Source organism: Camarhynchus parvulus, chromosome 17 (genome assembly GCF_901933205.1).
Source record: "Camarhynchus parvulus chromosome 17, STF_HiC, whole genome shotgun sequence".
In the NCBI taxonomy this organism is placed as follows: Eukaryota; Metazoa; Chordata; class Aves; order Passeriformes; family Thraupidae; genus Camarhynchus; species Camarhynchus parvulus.
The window spans coordinates 9116332-9137150 of record NC_044587.1 but is presented as its reverse complement, the minus strand read 5'-3'; the positions used below and the strand labels follow the sequence as shown (position 1 = coordinate 9137150).

Sequence of the window (20819 nt, the reverse complement as noted above, 5' to 3'; positions counted from 1 at the left end):
ACAGCATCGTCTCTGGAATATCCCAGGGAGGAGACTCCACAGCCTCCTGAGCTGCTTGTTCACCTCACAGGGAAGAAGTTCTTCCTGATGTTCAGGTGGAACTTGTGGGATCAGTTCCTGCCTCTCCTGTTGTCCCATTGCTGGAGCAGAGCCTGGAGAGCTCTGAGCCCTCCCTGCAGGTGTTTTGATGAGATTGCTCTCAATTATCTCTTTCGGAGGCTGAGCAACCCCAGCTGTCTCAGCCTTGTCCTCACAAGAGAGGTGCTCTCCTCACAAGAGGAGGAGGTTTCAGCTCCTTCATCCAGGAGCTCTGAGTATTTCTGGGATATTAAACCCTGCTGGAAACTCCCCTGGCATTGGGAAGGGGCAGCCCAGTGTGGGTCACAGAAAAAACCAGATTATCCAAAAGCAGGGAAAGGTTTTGTGGATGCTCACACTGGGTTTTTAGACAGGGTGGTACAAGGTTGGTCACTGTGACAATGAGAATAAAAACCAGAGATCCCAGCTTGGTTTGGGTTACAAGGGACCTTAAATCCCATCCCATCCCACCCCATGCCATGGCAGGGACACCTCCCACTGTCCCAGGTGCTCCCAGCCCTGCCCAGCCTGGCCTTGGGCACTGCCAGGGATCCAGGGGCAGCCCCAGCTGCTCTGGGCACCCTGTGCCAGGGCCTGCCCACCCTCACAGGGAACAATTCCTGCCCAATACCCCACCTAAATCTCTCCATGAATGGTCATCATGGAAATTCTGAAGTACAGCAGCCAATTTTGGGGGGTTTTATTTGTTTGTTTTAATTTTTAAGATGGTTTTCTCCATGAGAAGAAGCAGAGGCTCTGTGGGCTCATTTTTGTCTCTGCTCCAGGCAGAAACCCACTTTAGTGTGATTTTTGAACCAAGAACTTTGCAGAACTGTCCTGAAAAGCTCTACAAGTTCAACCTCTTAAATTCCAAGTCTCCCATACCTCCAAACCCTCCTGAATTCCAGGCTGAGGAGCTGTGGGATGGCATTCACACCTGGCTGTGCACTGGGGATGACCTAAACCTTCCCACCCCTTTCCTGGGGGATGGCTGAGTTTCCATAGGCTCAGATTTCTACAAATCCCTAATTGAATAGTGAGTGCAGGGAATATTTGGTGCCTTAAGGACTTTGCTGGTTGTTTTGGTGTCACAGTGATGGTCAGACTGTTGTGGTGTTGTGAGGGTCCCCAGGATGAGGTGAGAGATGAGGTTTTGACTCCAAGTTCTCAGAAGGCTGATATATTATATTATATTATATTATATTATATTATATTATATTATATTATATTATATTATATTATATTATATTATATTATATTATATTATATTATATCATATCATATCATATCATATCATATCATATCATATCATATCATATCATATCATATCATATCATATCATATCATATCATATCATATCATATCATATCATATCATATCATCTTCTAAAACTATACTAAAGAAAGGCAAAGGAGACATCAGAAGGCCAGACAAGAATGAATAATAAAAACCCGTGACTGACCTGAGAGTCTGACACAGCTGGACTGGGATTGGCCATTAATTAAAAACAATTCACATGGAACCAATCAAAGATGCACCTGTTGGGAAGCAACCTCCAGACCACCTTCCAAGCAATCAGATAATTATTGTTTACGTTTCTTTTCTGAGGCTTCTCAGGAGAAAAATCCTGGTGAAGGGATTTTTCAGAAAATATCATGGTGACAGCCAGACTGGATGTGTCCCCTCACTCCTGCCTGGATAATTCTGCAGCATTTATCAGCTGGGTCTGAGCCCCCCAGGAATGCTCCTGGAAAGCCCCATTCTGCCCAAGATTTGCGCACAAATCCATTAGGTAGAGGCAGAATGAGGGGATTTGAAATAGCTCCTGGAAATATTGGCAAAATCCTTTAACTGTGAGAGTGACAGAGTTCAAAAATTGCTTAAAAGTTAATCCATGATGAGGGAACATCGCTGCAGAGGAGCAGGGCCTGGCTGGTGGGATGCAGAGCAAGAGAGAAATCAAAAATTCCAAAGATGCTGTTTCAGGGAAGGTGCTCAGGAATGGTCTGAGGAGGCTTTTTGTGAACTGCAGCAGCAGGAGAGGAGCACGGAAAAGGAGCTGCTAAACCCTGCAACTCTACCCAGGCACCTCTAATTCAATTATACCTGTCCCTCTGGGGAGAAGTTTAATTACATTACAAATTAATTTTACTTAAAGAACAGTTGGTAAAAGCCTACGGCTCTGCATTGATTTATTCTTCCCTTGGTCTTTTCTTTTAACTTTTCTGTTTTGAATTGTTCTGATTAGCTTTCTCTGCTTGATGCTCCATGTCTCTACAACTGCTTTGGAAAAAGGACTGCAGGAGCTTTGGAGAGAGGCTTGGGATTTCTTTAGCCTTATTGAAAGCACTGATGAGGAATTCTTTGAATTCTTGTGATATGATTAATAACAGGCCATACTTCATGCCCCTGTAATTATCCTCAAATTCAATCAGAGATTCTCCTTCTCTGTGTGGAAAGGACTCCAGGGCCAAATAGGATTTCTCTCATGCTGCAGATGGACACTGCTCACTGAAGCACAGAACTTTGGTTAAATAAGCTGCAGTTGCCTATAAAAGAATATATTTCATGCATCTATTTAATGATTTTATTATCATCTCTTCACGCTCCTTTCCACCACTGCCAGTATTCTGAGAAAGAGGAGATTTCTGTCAGAAACCAGCTCTGCAATGGCAGCAATGAGGTCTGGTAGCAGCAAAGATGAATTTTCAACTGAGGGCCCCTCAAAATCCATGCTGGGGACACCAGGAGTGACCAGGGCTGTGCCTTTGGGAAGGGCAGCCCCTGAGTGAAATTGCAGTGACCCAGTGCTGAAACCTCCATCCCACAGTGCCAAAAATCCATCCCACAGTGCCAAAACTCCATCCCACAGTGCCAAAAACCCATCCCACAGTGCCTAAAACCCATCCCACAGTGCCTAAAACCCATCCCACAGTGCCAAAACTCCATCCCACAGTGCCTAAAACCCATCCCACAGTGCCAAAACTCCATCCCAGAGTGCCTAAAACCCATCCCACAGTGCCAAAACGCCATCCCACAGTGCCTAAAACCCATCCCACAGTGCCAGAAACTCATCCCACAGTGCCAAAACTCCATCCCACAGTGCCAAAAACTCATCCCACAGTGCCAAAACTCCATCCCACAGTCCCTGAAACCCATCCCACAGTGCCAAACTCTATCCCACAGTGCCTAAAACCCAACCTACAGTCCCTGAAACCCATCCCACAGTGCCAAAAACCCATCCCACAGTCCCTGAAACCCATCCCACAGTGCCAAAAACCCATCCCACAGTCCGAAAACCCATCCCACAGTGCCAAAACCATCCCACAGTGCCAAACTCCATCCCACAGTCCCTGAAACCCATCCCACAGTGCCAAAAACTCATCCCACAGTGCAAAACCCATCCCACAGCCTGAAACCCATCCCACAGTGCCAAAATCCACAGTGCCAACAAAAAATAAAACCCATCCCAAGTATGTAAAACCCATCCCACAGTGCCAAAAACCCATCCCACAGTGCCAAAAACCCATCCTACATTCCCAAACCCCCTCCTGTGGGAGCAGCTGCAGGCATTGCTGCAGGGCAGGAGGCCCCAGGGATGGGGCTGGGGGTGGGCTCCTCTTCCTCTGCCTAAAGCTGTGGGGTGAGGTTGGGACCAGAGCTCTCTGGGTCTATGGGATGGGTTTTCGGGACTGTAGGATGGATTTTAGGGACTGTGGGATGGGTTTTTGGGATTGTGGGATGGGTTTTTGGGACTGTGGGATGGGTTTTTGGCACTGTGGGATGGGTTTTTGGGATTGTGGGATGGGTTTTTGGGATTGTGGGATGAGGTTTTGGGATTGTGGGATGAGGTTTTGGGACTGTGGGATGGGTGTAGGGACTGTAGGATGGTTTTAGTGACTGTAGGTTGGGTTTTTGGGATTGTGGGATGGGTTTTTGGGACTCTGGGGGGGAGGTCTCATCACTGGGTCACTCAAGTTTCACTCAGGGGCTGCCCTTCCCAAAGCTCTCTTCTTTCTCCAGCACATCCTGCAGGGATCCTTCCTGGCTCCTTTATCTGTGTAGGTCTGAGCCCCAAATCCACAATGCCTCTTTTTGATAAATGTTTGAACACAGCATTTGAGCCATTATGGCCTGTTCCGTGCCCACTGCTGAACCTTATGTTTGGGGCAAATTTGGCCTTTTTTTGGTGCTGTTGCTGCCTTTGAAGCTGAGACCCAGCTCCCTCTGGATGTGCAGCATTTGCAAGGAAAAGGCTTTCTGGAGCATGTTTATGTCTGTCTGCTGAGCATTTCACATCTGCTTGGGCAAAAAGGGTGAAGTTTTGCCCTGCTAAGGTTCTTTTAATGTGAGAGGAGAGTGAGGAGAGGGAAGTATCAGGCTCAGCACCTGCTTCTGATGCCACTGGACTTGGAGATGGGGCAGAAATTGAATTAATCTGTAAATGATTGACAAAAAGGAGCTAGTAACTCTAATCAGGAACCTAATTCAAAGGTGTGGGGTGAAGGGATGCTTGCATGGCCTTTGCCAACAGCACAGCTTGGAAATGAAATAAGAATGTTTGTATCAAACCTTTCCTCCTTAAATCACATCACAAAATGCTTTTGAGTAAGGCAAATGAAATGAGGTGAGGTTTGAATACCAGGAGGCCCAAACAACAAAATTGCATTTTCAATTATTTAGGCAGGGCCTTCTCAGATGAAATTGTGTGTTTGATGCAGCAGCCTCTCCATGGAGCCAATTCCTTCTGCCTGAGGAGTTCAGGGTCTGAATTCCACTTCCCTGCATCCCAGCCTCCCTGGGCTCTGATTTGTAGCATCTGGTACCTGCTGGGACACAGCTCTCGCTGCCAGGTCTGGGCTCTGCCCTGGAATTCATCAGCTGGGAAAGGCCAAGGGTGGCTCCTGCAAGAGCAGCAGAAGGAAGTTGGTTTTTAGATGCTCTGAGTTTTAAATATTTCCTGTCTTTTTATATATATATATTTAAATATATAATCAAACATTTCTTGATTCTCTTTTGCCACTTTCTAGCTTTTTTTTTTGGGTGATATTGTGGATTTGCAGGATGTGTCAGCCTGATGGTGACGCTTTGCACTTGTGATAACCCAGGGTGTGTTCAGCCTCTGCTGGAGCAGTGACTGAACATTAATCCTTGGTCCTTCCTCCTTTTGTGCTCCTTTGGGATGATGGGAATTGTCTTGGCAAAGTGTCCTGAGGTCTGTTGGTGCAAATTTGCAGTTAAAAAACACTGCCGAGGATTTTTGTCGTTCTGTAGAAGAATCTGGGGGGCACCTGAGCTGTGACTCACACAGGTGGGGCTGGGGCAGAGATGAGGGGATGAGGGGATGAGAATCTCCCTGCCAGAGACATGACACATGTGGAGGCTGTGCACTGCTTCCTGGAGGATCCACAACCCCTCCCTGTGATTTTATCAGCTGATTTTACAAGGTTTCACAGCATTGGCTGGATATCAACCCTTGGGATAGGGACCTGGAAGTCATGCCAGTCAGCACCACCAGCTGAGTGTGACACCAGAGTCCCTCTCCAGCTCTCCTGGAGCCCCTTCAGGCCCTGCAAGGGGCTCTGAGCTCTCCCTGGAGCTTCTCCTGTCCAGGTGAGCACCCCCAGCTCTCCAAGAGATGCTCCAGAGCCCTGGAGCAGCTCCAGGTTTGCTCTGGACTCAGGGCTGCCCCCATCACTCTGCACAGCTCCTGAAAGGTGCCTGTGCTCACCTGGGGCTGGGCTCTTTCTCCAGCAGCACTGACACAGCCAGAGCACACAGCCTCAAACTGCACCAAGGGAAATTCAGGTTGGATATCAGGAAGAAGTTTTTCACAGAAAGAGTGATAAAGTTCTGGAATGGCTGCCCAGGGAGGTGGTGGAGTCCCCATCCCTGGGTGTGTTTAACAAAGCCTGGATGTGGCACTGGGTGCCAGGGTTGAGTTGAGGGGTTGGGGCTGGGTTGGACTCTGTGATCTTGAAGGTCTCTTCCAACCCAGTAATTCTGGGAATTCATGACTCATTCCATCAGCTCCAGGTCCTCCTGCTGGTCCCAGAACTGGAGGCAGCTCTGCAGGTGGGGCCTCACCAGAGAGATGGTAGGTCAGATGGATTCCCAGCACAATTTTGGATATCTCCTTACTGTGGGATCCTTGGTGCTGGAGTTTCCTCACTGAGTCCTTGCACCTCCTGTGAGAAAGGAGAGAAAAATTGCAGCTTGGTCAGGTGTGAAGAGGCTTCTCCTCAAAAGCTCCAAGCTCAAGGTCAGAGGGAGCTGTGCTGCTCCTGTGCCCTGAGATCCAGAGGGAGGATCTGCCTCTTCCTGGGAAAAAGGCTGTAGGACTCAGATTTTGTCATCTCATTCCTCAGATGGGAACACGTTGCCCTTGGAGTGTCCTTTGATGATCTTGCTGCTGTTTTCAAGGAGAGCAGGTCATGTGGGATAATTAATACTCCTGAAATTTCCTCCCCTTTTGCAAATGTTGGCACAGGTGTCCTTGCAGGCTCCTCACTAAGGTGTTAATAAAGCTCCTCTCATCTCGTTATTGCTTCCTGGATTTCAGGGAACTTTATGCCCATGGTGTTCCATGACTGGCTTTCATTTAAAATTTAAAATTTAAAACCCCTTTTTTATTTTGAGTAATTGAAGCTGCATTTTTCAAGTCATTTCCAAAGACACCCAGGATGGGCCTGGGCCAGCTCTGCTCACTCCTATGGATGTGCAAGGCTGGGAATGGAAATCCAAGGCAGAATGGGAATTTTTCCCCACACTCAGCTGAAGCTGCAGATTGCAGGAGGTCAGAGGATGGTGGAATCATGGAATCTCCTGAGCTGGAGGGACCCACCAGGATCATCAAATCCATCCCTGTCCCTGCCCAGCCCCCCACAACCCCACCCTGTCCATCCCTGGCAGCGCTGTCCAAAGGCTCCTGGAGCTCTGGCAGCCTCGGGGCCGTGCCCATTCCCTGGGCAGCCTGGGCAGTGCCAGCACCCTCTGGGGGAAGAACCTTGCTCTGAGCTCACAGAATCACAGAATTACTGGGCTGGGAGAGACCTTCAAGATCTTCAAGTCCAACCCAGCCCCAACCCCTCACTAAACCCTGGCACCCAGTGCCGCATCCAGGCTTTGTTAAACACACCCAGGGATGGGGACTCCACCACCTCCCTGGGCAGCCATTCCAGAACTTTATCACTCTTTCCATAAAAAACTTTTTCCCAGTCTCCAACCTGAATTTCCTTTGATGCAACTTGAGGCTGTGTCCTCTCATTCTCCAGCCTGAGCTGCCCTGGCCCAGCTCCAGCCTTTCCCTGGCTCCTTTCCCTGTCCCAGAGCAGAGATGGGAGCTGTCCCAGAGTGCAAAGCACCTGGAATCCAGGCTCATCCTGCTGAAATTTTCCTTGTATCTGTTGCCCCTCTTCTGTCTCTGTGTACCTCTGCATAAAGTTTGGCACCATCTCCTTTTTATCATTCCTGGAATCATAGAATTGAAATTACAGGCAACTTTCTTGTAGCATCTGTTCTGTTGCAGCCTCTGAGAACCTCCTGTGCTGCACTAAACAAGGTGATTAATCCCCCACCTTTTGAGGTTTGATTCTTTTTCTCATATTTTCTCCAGAGAGAGAGCTTTGCCTTCTGCTGTTTGGTTTTTCTTGGTAGTGTAGGTGGTTTTTGCCTTTTTTTGGTTTTTTATTTTTTGTTTTTAACATTTCACTCTTGCTGTTGCTTATTGGCCTCCAGATCCAAACTTAAAATGCCAAAGGCAGTGTTTGCTGTAGCTTCAAGTTCTCAAAACTTGATGTGGAAATTGAAGCCTCCAGCTCTGTTCCTTCTGCCCTTTGTTTCATCATAGGTGATAAATTTTCCTATCAAAAGCTTCCCAGCCTGTGATATGTGAAGGAAAAGGAAACAGAAGGGGCTCTTCCATAATTACAGGGCTATAAAGGCATAATAAAAATAAATGTGGTAACAGGAGACACAACACCTCTGAATGTGAGCCCTCAGAGTCAGCACTTCTGTTGGGTAGAAAGGTATTTTTATCATCAGAGGATGGTACAGAAACTTACACCCCACACCCAAAAGTTTCCATCTCTTGCAAGTACAGAAGTCCCAAAACATCTCTGCAATTAAATTTGACCTTTAAAAATATTAGATCCAGGGCTTTCCTTTGAAATTCCTTTACAGAGACAGTGAGGGTATGATTTAATGCTCCTTTTCTCACCCAAGGGTACAGGTGAGCATTGCTTTCACACAGCTCATGGACACACAGAGAAAATTGTGCCAAACTGTGCCTGGCTCCTGTTTGTCATTGCTCAGGGATTTCCTTCTGCCAGCAGGCTCTTGGTGCTGTGAAAAAAGGAACAAAAATTCCCTGCATGAAGAGCTCTGCCCACCAAGGGCTCATGGATTAATTTAATCTCTTCTCCCATTCCCAGATTTCGCAGAGTTTGTTTTCCTGGGGCTGTTCCTCACTGAGATGTCTCTGAAGATGTATGGGCTGGGGCCAAGGAATTACTTCCACTCTTCATTCAACTGCTTTGACTTTGGGGTGAGTAATGCCCAGCAGGGTTGTGGTGGTGTTCACAGGGGTCCCAGGATGAGGGAAGAGATGAGAATCTTGACTCCATGTTTCAGAAGGCTTGATTTATTATTTTATGATATATATTATATTAAAAGAAAATGATACATTAAAACTATACTAAAAAATAGAAGAAAGGATTTAATCATAAAGCTTGAAAGGAAAGGAATGGAATGATAATAAAATCTTGTGACTGACCAGAGAGTCCGAGCCAGCTGACTGTGATTTGCCATTAATTAAAAACAACCACATGAGACCAATCACGGATCCACCTGTTGCATTCCACAGCAGCAGATAATCATTGTTTACATTTTGTTTCTGAGGCTTCTCAGCTTCTCAGGAGAAAAGATCCTAATGAAAGGATTTTTCATAAAATATGTCTGTGACACAGGGTGGATAAATCATGGAATGGTTTGGGGTGGGAGGGGCCTGAAAATCATCTAATTCCAACTCCCTGCCATGGCAGGACACCTCCCACTGTCCCAGGCTGCTCCCAGCCCTGTCCAGCCTGGCCTTGGGCACTGCCAGGGATCCAGGGGCAGCCCCAGCTGCTCTGGGAATTCCATTCCAACCCCTCCCCACCCTCACAGGGAAGAATTCTTTCCCAATATCCCACCCAACCCTGCCACTCCATGTCCTTGAAAGCCCTCCCTGTGACGAGCAGGTGTCTCTCCTGCCATTCAGGTGCTGGGCGTTTGAGGGTGAGTATGGAAATCCACGGGAAGTGCTCCTGGGGGGAGCAGTCCCTGTATAAATTAGCAGTGAAATGCATTCAGCTTCCCTCGTTATCCTCCTTTTGGAAGGGAACTGACAGCCGGGGGATTTCATTTCCTCCAGCCCCGGGCTCTTGGCAGCATCACCCCCCCGGAGTGCTCTGATTGCAGATTCTGTCCCTGCCATTGCAATGAGCTGATTGAAAGACAAAAAAAAACAAAAAAAAACCCCACGCATCTTCCTGCTCGTGTCACCCACTGAGCAGCCTTCACCCGGAGTCACACGGGCAGAGCTTTGCAGGTATCACCAGGAGCAGCAGGATAAACACCTGATGAGGTGACAGCAGGGCAGTAATTCAAATTCTTTCAGTGCAGCTCTGGTGTGAATAGCAGGGCTGGGTTTGGCTCCACCTAACAGAGAGCCTGGCGGCGTGTGGATGTTAATTTATTCATTAAAAGCTATTAGCTGTAATCTGTGCTCAGAGGAGATCTTCCCTCTCTTATCTGCAGTGGGCTGAGCAGGACTCGGGCTGTTGTAACAACCCAGATACGGAGCTTTAGATCCAGCCACGGGCACAGGGAGAGGGGCTCAGTATTGGTATTACCAATAGAGCTGGCCAGGACATGCCTTGGCTTGTCTGGTCCTTGGTGCTGAACCAAATAGCGGCAACAGTGGTGTTTCACCCCACAGACACTTTGGGCTGGCTGGTGTGTGGTGTTTCACCCCACAGACACTTTTGGCTCTATGGGTGTGTGGTGTTTCACCCCACAGACACTTTTGGCTCTATGGGTGTGTGGTGTTTCACCCCACAGACACTTTGGGCTGGCTGGTGTGTGGTGTTTCACCCCACAGACACTTTGGGCTGGCTGGGTGTGTGGTGTTTCACCCCACAGACACTTTTGGCTGGCTGGTGTGTGGTGTTTCACCCCACAGACACTTTGGGCTGGCTGGGTGCTGCAGCTGGGTGCTTGGGACAATTCCAGGCCTACACATTGATTTCATCCAAGCATGGATTTTGTAATTTCCATCAAACCACCCAAACATTGTTCCTCATGATTCTTGTTACGATTAAACAATAATTATATCCAATCACCAGACAATCATCCCATTTAACAATCAGATCATTTATCATAGCCATTCAATGATTATACAGGTGCTGTTTTGCATGATCCAGTAAGCCTAACATTTTCCCAGGGCATACCAGGCCCGACCTTTCTTTCCAACTGCCCCTGAATATCCCATCATTTTAGAAACATTTTATCCCTATACTATCATGGTGGCTCAGAGGGTTGAGATGATCTGTGGTATTTTCAGGGTCCCCTGTCATTGGGAGGAAATGATGAATCTGACTCCATGTTCTTAGAAGGCTAATTTATTATTTTATGTTCTATATTATATTAGAGAATGCTCTACTAAAACTATACTAAAGAATAGAGAAAGGATACAGACAGGAGGCTTAACAAGATACTAATGAAAACTTGTGACTCCTTCCAGAGTCCTGACACAGCTGGACTGTGATTGGTCATAAAGTAAAAACAATTCACATGTTGGATAAACAATCTCCAACCACATTCCAAAGCAGCAAAACACAGGAGAAGCAAATGAGATAAGAATTGTTTTCCTTTTTCTCTGAGGCTTCTCCGCTTCCCAGGAGAAGAATCCTGGGCAAGGGATTTTTCCAGAAGATATGACAGGCTGTCCTGCACAGCCCAAGGGACAGTGCCCAGACCCAGACTGTCCATAAATTGTCCTTTAGGGGTGTCACTGATGCCTTGTGAAGGTTGCCCTAGAACAGAGACTAGACAGAGCTAAAGAATAAAGCAGGGATTTATTAAAAGCCTCAATGGATCCGCCATGGGCAACACAAGGGTCAAGGTTCTGCACTGGGTTGGCTCTGAGCTGCCCCCCAGGCTGGCTGCCAATTTCCTTGGATCCCTAAATGCAGGATGCTCCTTCCACAATGAGAGCTTCTCAGGGACAGGTGATTTAGGAGCTTGCACAAGGCAAAAGCTGCACTTAGGAGGTGTCTGAGCTTTGTGGGCTGTGCAGCCCTGGCAGGGAGCTCCGCCGAGGGTTTCCCAAGAGGAAAAGCTGTTGATCTGTTGCTAATTCTTCCTCCTTCAGAGAATCCATAGGGATCCTCCTTCTGTCTGTGTTTTTCCCTTCCTCACCCACCTTCCAGCCCCCAGAACGAGTTCAGCACTGGAACATCACAGAGCTCTGTACCCAGTTTTGTCTGACAAACCACCAAGATGGAACCGTGTGAGCTCCAAGGGTGACAAAACAAACCAGAGCAACATCTGCCTGGGGAGCAGCAGTCCAGTGGGAACCAGGCTCCCAGGAGGGGCTGCTGAGGAAAATTAATTATCAGTGCCATGTACAGGGGCTGAGGAAAGGTTTTTCTGATTCATGAGTGCCTGGGTTTGGAAAGACAGGTGTCTGGTGAGGAATGCAGGAGCCTCCTGTAAAATGGAAAATGAAAAATGTAATTATTTACATTTTATTCCAAATTATTATGATTTTGAAACTAAGAAGCTCTCAGGCAAAGATATGGGAATAGGAATAACAGTTCTTTACTAGGAAAATTAAAATACAAATGCAATAGTACAAAACAAAACCCAAACCACTGCCAGAGTGAGAGCAGGACCTGCCCCCCTGTGTGTCAGGGGGTGGCACAGCCCCATCCCATGGGGGCTCAGCCCTCCTGCAGTGCCAGCTGTGCTGCTGCTGGAGCAGGGATCCTGCACAAGGGGGGAGTTTTCCTCTGCAGCTCCAGGGCTGCTGCAGATGGGCCTGGGCTCCCTCTGGCAATGCAGGGCAGCAGAAAGCTGCTCCTCTGGCAATGCAGTGGGCAAAGGCTGCTGTGCTGCTCCAGGCTCAGATTGGATCCAGGTAGGAATGCTTGGCTCCTCCCCTGGGCGCAGCATCTCCCCATGGCATGCTGGAATTGGATCAGCCCTGCAGGGACACTCAGTGGCCATGGACAGCAGAGATCTCCTGGAGGGAGCATTGGCTGTGGGAGAGATAAAGAAAAAACTGTCCCATGGACAGCAGAGAACTGCCCCAGCTCTGGCAGATGGGGATAGAACACACACCCAGCTGCACCTGAGACAATGAGGGATCCCAATGGTGGGAGAGAAGTTTTAGTTCCTTCTTCTTCAGATGGCAGACACTGGAATTATCAACTGTCGTGGGATTCCCTTTCCCTCTGTATTTTCTGGAAGCTCAGAGCACAGTGTGTGTTGCAGGACACTTCAGCAGTGATGGATTTTTCAGAGACATCCAAGTTTTTGTCATGAAAGGGTGGGCGAAGGAACTGTTGGCATTTGCAGTTGAGCCAGCATTAAAAATTCTAATTAAAATTTAATGTCCTTCAAAAAAAAGATGTTTTAAGGTAGTTTGATTGCTAGAGAAGAAAGCAACAAGCTCCTCTCAGTGTGTAAATCACAGAGCGTTCTCCTGGCTATGGAGAAAGCTGGGGTGAGGTTTTCCAGTTCTCCTGGCTAATTTAGGGTTCTCCAGAACTTTTTGTAACAAAGGGGTTCCCAGTGCTGCTGCCCCCATTAATCTTCCCTCCCACAGCACAAACCAGCTGGGCTCTGCTGAGAACCAGTTCTGAACTGGTGTTTATGGTTTGCTCTGCCCAGCTAGGGCCCACGGGCAGTGGCAGCTCAGAAATGTTGGGTTAATGTGAATTACACCAGCAATTGGCAGGGAAATGCCTGTTTGATCCTATTAACTCTGCAGAAACCTGTGTGGGTTTAATTGTCCTTCCCAGCTGTGCTGAACCCATCACTGTTTGTCCTTTTCCTAACGAAGGATTTCTGTGAAGATTTTCCCCTTGCTTGAGGTGAATTCTCTGCCATCTTTAAACCAACCAGAAAAACAAAATTTGAAAAGCCCACCTTGATTTGGGAAAATTTTTTCAGCACCCCCAGGCTGAGGGCCAGGCAGATGATGGGATGTCTGTGCCAGAGGCTTTGCAGGATCTCATAATAATTATTGCTTTAATTGCTCTCCTAAAGACTCTCAGCTGCCAGAAGTTTCTGGTAGATGTTACCCAGAGCTGCTGTTCTGCTGCAGATGAGGAATTTCAGTCTTTCTGATGGGAAGGGGAAGATGGGGCAGTGCCCTCCTGCACCTCTGCAGGTTGTGTGGGGTGGGAAAAGGAATGACAGTGGGCTGACAGGAGAATGTCCTTGTTTGTTTTGGTTCTAAGCTTGTTTAAAGCAAAAATCTCAGGTTATCACTTGTATTTTGTGGTAAAAACCCCAAGTTTTATTTTCTTTCTGAGTCCCATCGACTGTTGGCATTTGCAGTTGAGCCAGCATTAAAAAAAAGTAATTAAAAATTACAGCGTCCTTCAAAAAAAAAAAAAAAAGGTATTTTAAAGTAATTTGATTGCAAGAGAAGAAAGCAACAAGCTCCTCTCTGTGTATAATCACAGAGTGTTCTCCTCCTGGCTATGGAGAAAGCTGGGGTGAGGTTTTCCAGTTCTCCTGGCTAATTTAGGGTTCTCCTGAACCTCCTGAACTCTGGTTCCTGAGCACCCAGGGAGCTCAGCAGCAGCTGTGCCCTTGTTGGAACCCAGGACATTCCTCTGGCTGCCCTGGGTGATTCGAGACCCTGGCAAGGGGCTCAGAGATCTTGGCAAGGAATCAAAAACACCCGTGCCTTCGATTTTAGCCCATGGAAACAATTACCAACTTTGTGTGAAGAGTTACAAGCCACAAGAGTTTGAGTAGAATGATTGTGAATTTATCACAGGGTGAAAAAGTAGAATTTTGGGGATTTAGAATGGGGGCTCAAGAGGCAAGATGGACGAATCTGGACATGTCCTGTCCTTCTTCTTCTTGTTCTTGTCCTCCATCTTCTGCTGTGATGGTGGCACTTCTGGATTGGTTTAGAGACAGACTGTCTAACACAGGTTATAGGTATTGGAAAATTATTGTAAAAACAGGTAGTTCTTGGTATAAAAAGCCAACACCACGCCAAGGGCAGGGACTGTGCCACAACCCAACATGCTGGACAGATCTCAGCAGGTCAAATGTAATAGATAAGGAAAAATAAACAACCTTGAGAAGCAAAACTGATGAATCTCAACTTCTTTGGTCACGGGGCTGGGAAAAAGAGACTTTCTAACACCTCAGGGGTCATCCCAACCACAAAAACCCGAGATGCCCTCTCTGAGGTGGTCTCTCCCTGCAGGTGATCGTGGGCAGCATCTTTGAGGTGATTTGGGCTGCAGTGAAGCCGGGCACCTCCTTTGGCATCAGCGTCCTGCGCGCCCTGCGGCTGCTGAGGATCTTCAAAGTGACCAAGTAAGTGCAGCTCCCTCGGCACCCACAGCGGGCTCTGAGCACCCCAGGAGATCCCTGTGCCCAGCCCCAGGGCCAGGAGGAGTGCTTTCCACATTTATCAACAATAAAATAATAATTAAATCGCTAAAAAGTTAAAAATTATCCAAACAAACCAATGCCCCAACCCCCTGGAGCAGCTGGCACAAAATCCCTGCCTGCCCCAACCTCCAAGGTCTGCACTGGGGACAGGAGCAGACTGAATCTGCAGATGCAGAATTCCCCTTTCCTTGGCTGGGCAGTTGGAAATTTTGGGAATTCCTGAGCCTGGATTTACACCCACAAGGGATTCTAAGAGCCCTTTCTCTCCTCAGCCTCTCATCCAAGTTTGTCTGCCCTTGGTTCCTCAGTGGGCTGACAGTAGAATGTCTTTCTTTGCTTTACCTTTAGGCTTCTTTAAAACACAAATATTGTGTTATCACTTGTATTTTATAAAAATCCCAAGTTTTTTAATATTTTTATAAAAATCACAATTGGTAAAAATCCCAAGTTTTATTTTCTTTTTAAATCCTATCAACTTCCCACTGATCCAATGACAGTTCCTTAAGTGGGAATGACAGTGGGCTGACAGGAGAATGTCCTTTTTTGCTTTATTTTTAAGCTTGTTTAAAACAAAAATCTCAGTTTATCACTTTTATTTTGTGAGGTTTTTTTTTCCTTTCTGAGTCCCATAAACTTAGAATGTCTTTCTTTGCTTTATCTTTAGGCTTGTTTAAAAAAGAATATTGTGTTATCACTTGTATTTTGTGGTAAAAACCCCCAACTTTTATTTTCTTTCTGAGTCCTATCAACTTCCCACTGATCTGATGACAATTCCTTAAGTATCCAGGCTGTGGAAAAGCAGCTTCCCTGGGGATTGCTGGGTGCTAATCCTGGGGCTGAGCTGCTGTGCTGACACAAATCTGAAATGTGTTCCTGCTGCCTGGGCTGGGAATGTTGGAGTTTTTCAGCCTGGAGACTCTGAGGTGGAATTTTCACTCAGGTTTCCACAGCTTTTCTGTTGTTTTTGTGCTCCTGCCTTGAGTTAATGTGTGCTGGCTTCAGCAAACAGCTCCTGTGCCATCTCCAAACCCATGCAGAGCCGTTTCTGCAGGATTGCTGTGGAAATTGATGACAAATTTAGGTGCTCCTGCTGTTGTTTTCCACCTTATTTTTTACACCATTACTCTTCAGTGCTCCCTTGTTTCCATCACTCCTTGAATTCTTCGTAGCTTGAAGTAACAGGAGGAGGGACAGCCCCTCCCTCCAAAAATACCCCAACCACCTTAAATGGATAAAGAAAATCTGAGCAAAACAGTCATTTGAAGTAAGCAGGAATGAGTTTTGTAGCTCTCTGGGGCTGATTTGTACCTGCTCATTGTTTATTGCTAATTATTATTACTCAGGTTTGTGTGTGGTACTGGGTCATTTGTTGTCCTCTGGGAAAAACAGGGTGGAAACTTTTAAGTTCTGTAAATGTTCAGCAAGAAAGGTGGGCACCTGCACCAAAAATGTCACTGTGCTTTACCTTTGCATTGATTTATGTGTGGGAAACTTCTGGATTTACAGCAAATTCAGAGCAATTTTCAGCAGTTCATTTTACCCAGAGCCGCTGAGATCTGCTCTTGCTGATTGGGTGCAGTACTTTGTAAATATTTTGGATGTTTTTGCAAGTTACAGTTTAATTTTTGTGTGGGTTCTGACCACTGATTGCAGTCAGCATGATAAAGGGATGAATCATAGAATTATTTAGGTTGGAAAAAGCCTTCAAGGCCATCGTGTCCAACCAGTCTTTCCAAGGCCACCACTCACCCATGTCCCCAAGTGCCACATCTGCAGGGATAATGACCCCACCACTCTCTGGGCAGCCTGGCCAGGGCTTGAAAAACATTTTCATGAAGAAATTTTTCCCAGTACCCAAATACCCAATACCTAAACCTGTCTGGGACCATTTGAGACCATTCCCTCTTGTTATTGCTCATTCCTTGGGAGAAGAGATTTAACTTCACAAATCAAGCTGAGGGCTCTGCCCCTTCTCAGGACAGCAAGTGACACTCTCAAGCCACTGATGCTGAAGTTCCCCTGCCTTAATGAAGTGGATTTTTCATGCCACAAGACAGAATTGAGTTCATTGTGTGACCAGAGCCAGGGCCCTGCAGCTCCCAGGGGGAATCCTGCCTTATCCCAGTGCCTGAGTGAAAAGCCAGGTGTCTGCTAAGGAAGGCAGGAGCCTCCCTTGGGAAGGAAAATGTAAATCCACTCCCTCTGAATAATTATAAATTTGAAATTAAGGGGCTCTCAGGCAAAGTTATGGGAGTAGGAATAACAGTTCTTTACTAGGAAAATTTAAAATACAAATGTAGTAATACAAAAAAGAAAACAAACCACTGCCAGAGTCAGAGCAGTCCCTGCCCCCCTGTGTGTCAGGGGGTGGCACAGCCCCATCCCATGGGGGCTCAGCCCTCCTGCAGTGCCAGCTGTGCTGCTGCTGGAGCAGGGATCCTGCACAAGGGGGGAGTTTTCCTCTGCAGCTCCGGGGCTGCTGCAGATGGGCCTGGGCTCCCTCTGGCAATGCAGGGCAGCAGAAAGCTGCTCCTCTGGCAATGCAGTGGGCAAAGGCTGCTGTGCTGCTCCAGGCTCAGATTGGATCCAGGTAGGAATGCTTGGCTCCTCCCCTGGGCGCAGCATCTCCCCATGGGATGCTGGAATTGGATCAGCCCTGCAGGGACACTCAGTGGCCATGGACAGCAGAGATCTCCTGGAGGGAGGGTTGGCTTTGGGAGAGATAAAGAAAAAACTGCCCCATGGACAGCAGAGAACTGCCCCAGCTCTGACAGATGGGGGTAGAACACACACCCAGCTGCACCTGAGACAATGAGGGATTCCAATGGTGGGAGAGAAGTTTCAGTTCCTTCTTCAGATGGGAGATAGAGGAATTATCAACCATTGTCAATTTCCCTTTCCCTCTGTATTTTCTGGAAGCTCAGGGCACAGTGTGTGTTGCAGGACACTTCAGCAGTGATGGATTTTTCAGAGACATCCAAGTTTGTGTCATGATGGGGATAGAGTGCACACTCAGGTACACCTGAGACACATGGGAAATAAATTCCTATGAATAAATTTCTCCCCAAAGGCTCTTCCCCACTCATGTTCTCCCCTGGCTGCTCTGATCCAACGCAGGTACTGGAATTCCCTGAGGAATCTGGTGGTCTCCTTGCTGAACTCCATGAAGTCCATCATCAGTTTGCTTTTCCTGCTGTTCCTGTTCATCGTGGTCTTTGCTCTGCTGGGGATGCAGCTCTTCGGAGGGCAGTAAGTTGTTGATTTTTTTTTTCTTTTTTTTTCCTTAAATTCAGGACTAAATTGTGAGACTGTATTTTTTGTTTGTATATAGATGTTTATTGCTTTTTATTTAGGTTATACTTCTGTAAGTTGTGAGTTCTACAGTACTTTTGTTAAACATACTACAAAATGGAGTTGTATCTCTTTTTTTACAAGGTCTTTTAAGGATAAACTGTCTAATTAAAAAATGATGCTTAAATTATTTTTATTTTTAACTCAATAACTAACTATTTGTGCTTTGTAATGGGGATTTTTTATTTAATGACACAATGCTACTTAAACTTATGAAGAGGGTAAAGAAGGAGGACTAGCTTCTGTCTTAAAACTTTTATTTTGTTTTATATAATATATATATAAATTTGGTTTATATTATATATATATTCTAAAACTTTAAACTCTAAGTTTTTTACTTTGTGATATTACCCACTTTTATTTAAACTACACACTCATAATCTTAGTTTTATTATTTAATTTTGGAAGTTTTTTCTATGGCTTTAGGTCAAATGTAGCGTTCTCCTGGAGGTTAGTGTCAGTTAGCACAGAAAATTAAAAGTTTTTAGTTACTAGGGTTCTAACAGTGAGTCTGAGGAATCTTTGCCTGCAAGGGTTCACATCCCTGATTTCAGGGCTCGGGTTAGGGGAATAATTCCTGTTCTGGTGTTTTCCATGGAGCTGGATTCCTTCCTAAGGAAGAATGTCTCCAGTTTAAAGCTCCCCCATCATCCCATGGTGCCAAGGACACCCAGAGCTGAAACAGGACTGGGGGCAGAACTTTCTGTACTGTTTCTTCCCTGGTAACCAGAGTGCCATTGTATTTATCCACTATAAAATATAATATCCAAATATAAAACATAATAGCAATCTGGAATATTTTCCTGCTGGAAAACACAGTTTGGTTGGATCTGATTATTCTCATTAGAAATGCCAGCAATGGTGAATTTTGCAGTAAGAACCATCACAGTGTTACCATTTAACTCCAGCCTCACTTCTGAACTGAAATAATGAAATGGTTTTGTTTGGTCTTTTATTTTCCCAGTCCATACCTATTTTCTCTTTAAAATGGTAAGAAGAAATTATCTGCTAAGAGAGTCGTTTCAATTTGGGCTTTTACACTTGAGGAATGAAAACTTCTTGGAATGGCTCATTCTGCAAAATCATTGGAGATTTTGATTGTTCATTTTAATTGGGGATGAAAATGAATTTCAGAGCATTGGAATTTTCTCTGGGAATGAAATTGAGTTTTTGCTGATGGTTCTGTTAAGCACCTTCTGAGATGTTCCCCACTGAGCTTGCCTGGGGTGTTCCAGCCAGGTGGAACAAATGTTGCTCCCTGACTTGGTTTATGGGGTATTAAAGGGTGTTCCAGGCTGCCTGGAGGTCCCTGTCCCTCCCCACTCTGGTTTTTATTTCTCCCTTCTCTCCAGGTTCAATTTCCAAGATGAAACTCCAACCACGAATTTCGATACCTTCCCTGCTGCCATCCTCACAGTCTTCCAGGTAAAGCCATTCCTTGTCCTGGGGCAGTGCAAGAATTGAAATTCCTGGGTGCTTTCTTCCTGCTTAGGGAGGGCAAACAAGCCCCCAAAAACCTGTGGAATTTAGGAAAGGGGAAGTCCTTCCTTCTCACGTGTTTTACTTTGCTGACCAATACATGCATCACTAAAAATCAAATTAAAAATCAGTGCTGTGGTATTAAGGAAAACTAGAACAAAAGATTTATTGCTAGGGGGGAAAATGCTGAAAAAACAGATATTTCTGTGCTGAATTAAAATCTGTGTGTGCCCAGGCTGTGCCACATCTGGACGTGCCCTTTGTGTTCTCCAGCCCCTGCCCACAGTTGCAGCTCTGGCAGATGCAATGCTTGGATTGAAAGCTGAATTTTGCAGCTGTTTTCTACCTGTCTTTTAAAAAAACAAAATATTAAAAATGGTTTAAAATAATTTAAAATCATTAAAAATGAATGTTTTCAGGTGTTTCCCAACTCAGGAGAGTTGGGGCTGCTCCAGCTGCAGGTGACCCTCACAGATTTCATTTCCAGCCTTGTCATGCACAGCGTGGGCTCCCCCTGAGCCAGAATTCCCCAGATCTCAGCAAGGCCTGGCTCATGTATCTCACTGTCACAACCCCAAAAGGAGATAAAAAGGAAGGGAAGGGGGGTGATGATAATTTCTGGATTAAGACAGAAAAAGAATCTCAAGGGAAGCATGTCCTGAGAGCTCTGCAGGAGCCACTGCCCAGATGTGAGGCAGGTTCAGTGCTCACCTCACAGGATATTGCCCATCATGGGGGAATAAGATTTGCATAAGATTTGCATAAGACTTCCCTGCTCATCAAAGGAAGGGCTCAGAGACAGGTATTGCCAGGGAGCAGCTCCGGATATGAGCCATGGGAATGTTGGTTTTGCTTTGCTTTGGGACTGGGGCTGCCTGTGGAATCCTCAGCTGGAATATTTCCTGTTAGTCCTGCAGTGTGGGGGGAAGGAAAGCATGTGGGTTTAAGATACTTGCCTGGAATGTCAGGGGTAGGAGCTGAACCCAGCAAAAGCCATCAGCCCTGGATTCACTGTGGTCTCCCAGAGGCTCTTTGATACCCCCTGCTCTCCTTCCTCCCACTCCTTCCCTGAACTGCAAACTCCAGCTCAGTTTTCTTCACTCTGGGGTTGGGATCCCTTTCCAAACTTTTCTTTTATAACTTCAGCCAGGCTGAGCAGAGCAGTATCAGTCAGAGACAGCATTCAGTGTGCTGAATAGATAAAGTTAGATACACCCTGCCTA

At 46.4% G+C, this 20819-nt stretch overlaps 1 protein-coding gene across 1 annotated transcript in view; it reads left to right on the top strand.

The window, feature by feature from the left end:
- Positions 1–20819, top strand: part of LOC115910801 (voltage-dependent N-type calcium channel subunit alpha-1B-like) — a 328893-nt gene that overhangs the window by 191479 nt on the left and 116595 nt on the right. The window contains 4 exon segments of the mRNA XM_030961242.1: positions 8511–8623; positions 14576–14688; positions 17884–18015; positions 19470–19542. Of these exon segments, the coding sequence (XP_030817102.1) occupies positions 8511–8623; positions 14576–14688; positions 17884–18015; positions 19470–19542 (431 nt within the window).